The 5,000-nt window shown below is 47.8% G+C and overlaps 1 protein-coding gene across 1 annotated transcript in view; it reads left to right on the forward strand.

Annotated features, from left to right (window-relative positions):
- The window catches only part of LOC135818551 (ATP-binding cassette sub-family A member 2-like), a gene marked incomplete at its 5' end in the record, with an annotated part of 53,876 nt that overhangs the window by 4,921 nt on the left and 43,955 nt on the right, over positions 1–5,000 (forward strand). The window contains 3 exon segments of the mRNA XM_065331950.1: positions 395–590; positions 3,986–4,094; positions 4,871–5,000. The exon segment at positions 4,871–5,000 is cut by the window's right edge and continues 30 nt beyond it. Of these exon segments, the coding sequence (XP_065188022.1) occupies positions 395–590; positions 3,986–4,094; positions 4,871–5,000 (435 nt within the window).

The raw sequence follows: 5,000 nt of genomic DNA on the forward strand, positions 1-5,000 counted from the left end.
GTGCTCTGCGTGCGTGTATGAAATACCATTGTGCCGTGCGTGTATGAAATACCATTGTGCCGTGCGTGTATGAAATACCATTGTGCCGTGCGTGTATGAAATACCATTGTGCCGTGCGTGTATGAAATACCATTGTGCCGTGCGTGTATGAAATATCATTGTGCTCTGCGTGTATGAAATATCATTGTGCTCTGCGTGTATGAAATATCATTGTGCTCTGCGTGTACGGAATACCATTGTGTTGTGCGTGTATGAAATACCACTGTGCTGTGCGTGTATGAAATACCCTGTGTTGTGCATGCATGACATACCATTGTGCTCTGCGTGTACGGAATACCATTGTGCTGTGCATGTTGAATGCGGACGATCGTCGTTGTCCATACTTTCCTTTCAGGCTCAGTTCCTATCGGCTGTTTCTACAAAACTCTCGGAGGACAATATTGACTTGCGGCCCTTGGCTATGTTCTATGGTTACTTCATCGGATCACCTGTTGCTGATTACAACACCCAGCAAGGTCGCCAGGTGTTTGTGCGGCACCTGGGAGCATTCTTCTGTGGCGACAATTTCCCGCGCTTTGATGGACCACCAGGTATGGCTTGCACGAGTGTGTGTGTGTGGGGGGGGGGGGGGGGGGGGGGTGCGTGCGTGCATGTGTCCGTGTGCATACGCTCTTGCACGCCTGTGATCCTCACCGATGATTCGTAGCATTTTTGGGTACTAGTAGCTTGCATGTAAATGAGGCTGGGTGGGTAAAGTTGGCCATTCCGCTACCAGCTGAGATTCATCACCATAGCTACTATCTCCATCACCATACTGTTTAATAGTAGTGGTCAAACGAATGTGCTAAACAGCGAATCGAACCTTCTCTGAATGTTCCTAACGAATACCGAACGAATGTCGCCCGTTCCATGATTAAGAAATCAGTAAGAAATTATAGCTACCAAATCATAAGTGAAGTTGCACACTGCAAGTCTGCAACAGAGACTGTAGATGCCATGACTCATTTATGAAGTGGACAGTGATGGTAATGTACCCCTTCGTTCGTCTGCTTGTCCACAGGTCTGTAGTCAGCGCCATGGAGCTGGCCTTTTCAAGGTTCTCCACCTAACCACTGCACCAGCAACTTCAGGCCCGCGACGTGCTTCCGCTGAATTAGCTTTGTCACTTGAGTCGCAGGTAGCCAGGCTCGGGGTAGTTCATGAGCGAAAGGAACCCCCGCACCAGTGACTACGCTCACAGGCCGAAGATCTCTGCACACAAATTCCACCAATCGGTCGTCGCATCCAGAGCCTCAGAGGATCTAGCCGCTGGCACTTTCTTTGCCTTGAAGAAGGCAGTTATCCCTCCGTCCTTTTTCGGTATCGCCCCTGCGCCATCCAAGTCGACATGGTGAACGTCCTTCAGATGGTTACGTAAATTCGTTGTTCCGCCATGATCTGCCAAGTCTTTCGGCGGCTTGCACCGAGTACACGTAGCAATATTGTCGTGAGAATATAGATAATATTGTCAGCCGTTATCTCTATTCCACAATCCCATACGCCAGAGAGCCTACTCTTCTCGGCCATGACGAACGTTGGGTGGATTTGATGAAGAAAGACTCAACGACGGCTCTCAGCAATAGTTATTATTTCAGACAGACCGTCGAGTGTTGTCACGACTAAAATCGCCTGTGGCACTGCACTTCCAGTTTCACAGCCGGGCGCGTGCACGCATGCAACGTTCAACCCAGACTAGAGTTCACTGCGCAGACTAGACCCACCGTATACGCGTAGTCTCTGGTCATGAAGACAGCGCGGCACGGCCGGCTTCAAAAGTAGACGTGTGTACGTGCTTGCATGCATGAAAATCGCTGCTACAAGTCCACAGTTCACAGTTTTGTGAGTTACGATATTCGTTTGGGCGGTCAACTTGACATTCGAATGTCGACTCGAGAACGAACGTTCGAAGCTTCTCAGCATTCGTACTCGAGAACGAACGTTCGAAGCTTCTCAGCATTCGTTTGACCACTATTTAATAGTCAACAAATATTCGGCGCATATCTATCTTTTGGCTATTTTCGGCCTGGTCATGTTTCGCCAAAAAATTGTTGCAGCCGAAATTTTGTTTTGCAAGGCTCAGTGTGACATTGTATACAGGCGGCAGCAGTATAGGCCGAAAATTTGGTGCGGCTGAAATGGGTTTTTGCCCTGGCAAGCCGATTTCTTTTAATGGGCCGAAATTTTGTAGAATTATGGTAGGTACAATCTCCATCACCATAGTGTGTGCTGGTATGACCTACATTGCATCTTGTGTTGGGCAATACAGTCGTCCCTCTCTAATCCGGCACTTGTTTATCCGGAACCCTTGCCAACCGGCGCACTTTCTGACGAAACCGATTTTTTTCGTTCGATTCCTACATCTTAATCCGGCACTTGAATTCCGCCTCCGGCAGTGACTTTTTGAAACGAATCGCTCAAACTGCACGTAGTTTGTTTTCATAATCCGGCGGTCGTAAATCGCGTATCGTACAGGTGCACTCCTTGCCAGGCCAGGCTAGGCCAGTCTGGTCAGTGCCGCGCGCGCGGGGCCACTTCAGAGTTCAGTTCAGTTGACTCGAGTTGCGGTGCCACAATCACTGCTGCAGACCTGACTGCTATATTTTCACAATTCGCTGACAGCAAGGAGTAGTGTGCTGCCAATTTTCAGGTGTGTGTGTGCGTGTGTGTGCAAGAGTACATGTGAACATGTTCTCTGTTTTACTTTATCACTTAATCACTGTGTATATTCCTGGAGAACAGTTGAGAATATAAAGCCATGCACCAAATACTTGGGTTGACACGGAAAAACCCTGCGTTTTGACGTATGATACATGCATACAATTGGGTAGGGCCGGGTCAGAGGGCAGGATTTCTTAATCCAGCACCCTCGTTAATCCAGCAGAAAACACCGTAGCAAAAGGTGCCGGATTAGAGGGGGACGACTGTACTGGTAGCTGGGTATGCTGATGTCCAAGAAAGTGTGTCCCAAGATGCAGTGAGCAAGACGGCTGTAGTCCTTACCCACGTTTCTAGTGTTTCCAGTACTACCGTCCATTTCAAAAATATAGACGCATGGTATTTTTGAAATATTTCAAATTTGGCTGGAGCTTTTTCAGAATTTTTTTCAGAATATTGCTCAGGTCCTTCCCACAATTACTCTCATATATAGATTTTTAAGCGATCAGATAACAAACGCCCAATTTCGAAATTCTTGTGCACAAAGTGATCACAGATTTTATGTGGTATAGATGCTGGCCTAGCGTTTTTTTTTAAAATCTCGCGTCGATATTATTTTTTTGAAATGCACTGTAGCATGCATTGTTGTTCTGATACTGCACTGCAGTTGGTAGCCTGGCTTCTCATGATGACGCTTATCCCTGCTGGCCGTGTGTGTGTGTGTATGTGTGTGTGTAGATTAACTCTTGTGTAATCAATGGTGCTAGTGAAGCTTGTATCAGATCCACTCTGATTTAGCCACCCACACTAGTAGCAAGTATTACCTTCACTGGGGGCAGGGGTAACTGCAGTTGGATCCCGGGACGGATACCCTGATGCCGTCAATCCTTTTTCTGCACCTTGTCCTCACCCACTTACTGAGGTGTGGTGAGCCCATAAGTGGGATCATTTTCAAGTCCACCCAGAGTTTTGGGGATTTCAGGGAGTGTCGGCCGTTGGGCGAATCAATAGCCAATTGAGTCATCTTTCCAAGATTCCTTTTGAGTCTCTCTCCCCTCTCCCGGGGAGACCCACGTGACCAGTTTTGGCAGTGAGCAACAAGTACAACAAGTGTGTGTGTGTGTGTGTGTGTGTGTTTGTGTGTGTGTGTGTGTGTGTGTGTGTGTGTGTGTGAGTGTGTGTGCTGTGTGTGTGGGTGCATGCGTGCATGTGTGGGCATGTGTGGTTGCGTGCGTGCGTGTGCTGTACGGCTTGTGTTGCATTGTGCGTGTGCGTGTGCCCGCATCTGCAGATAACATGTTTGCTTTGCAGATCTTCCTACACTTCCTCTCGTCTGATCGTCAAGCTAGAGCACCCACGAACACATCATCGGAGCAAGGCGGAAGTGTTCGCGATGAGACGTAAGTCTAATCTGAGCAGTTGATGCTTTTCTCTTTTTTCTCTCTCTCAATCATGTTCTACAAGTGTATCAGTCTAACTTTTGACCATCACTTGCTACTGAATTTGTTTCATTGCTGCACATGAGGAAAGATTTCAATCGAATGTCCGCACACCCCGTCAGACAGGCGGTGCTCGGCGTGTTGTAGCAAACCAGCCCACTCGGAACATACTCACAGCTTCATAGCTCACTAAACTTCTTTAACGGTATCTACCGTATTTCTCCGACTATAAGTCGCACCTTTTGACACTAAAATTCAGGGTAAAAAAGGGGTGTGACCTACAATCGAGCATGTCTTACTACTGAAGTGAATATATCAAAAGAATATTGCTCAAACCTGGAAATGGGGGTGCGAACTCTAATCGAGTGTGACCTATAATCGGGGAAATACGGTAGGTGGCATGGCCTTTGCTGGTATGCTACATGGAGTGTGCTAAACTAACATTCCAGCTAACAGACCCATACAGTGCCTGTAGCCTTTTTTATTATTGCCCAATCCGTCGAATGCTATGAAACGTTGTTAGGCGCAAGCACTCTAGTGACTCCTCTCTATATCTTCAGCGTGTCTTTTTTGGTGTCTGGCTAGAGGCAGGCCATGCTTGCTGAATGGATTGGCTGCTCTCTGAGGAAAAGAACAGACTTGATGTGATCTGAACTTAGCTTTGTAGTGAGCAGTGGAATGTGTAAGTTACCTGCAAGCTCAGTGTTGTGTGTGCTTGGTCGTTGTTGTGTTGGCAGAGAGGATAAGGGCAGTCCGTCAACCGGTGGCTCGGTGGATGCGTCCGACATTCAGATTCAGAACGAGATCATCAACGAGCTGATAGCGCGTGCAGCCAATGGCCGCCTGCGCTTGCTCTTCGCACCGGAC

This window comes from Sycon ciliatum, chromosome 5 (genome assembly GCF_964019385.1).
Source record: "Sycon ciliatum chromosome 5, ocSycCili1.1, whole genome shotgun sequence".
NCBI lineage: Eukaryota > Metazoa > Porifera > Calcarea > Leucosolenida > Sycettidae > Sycon > Sycon ciliatum.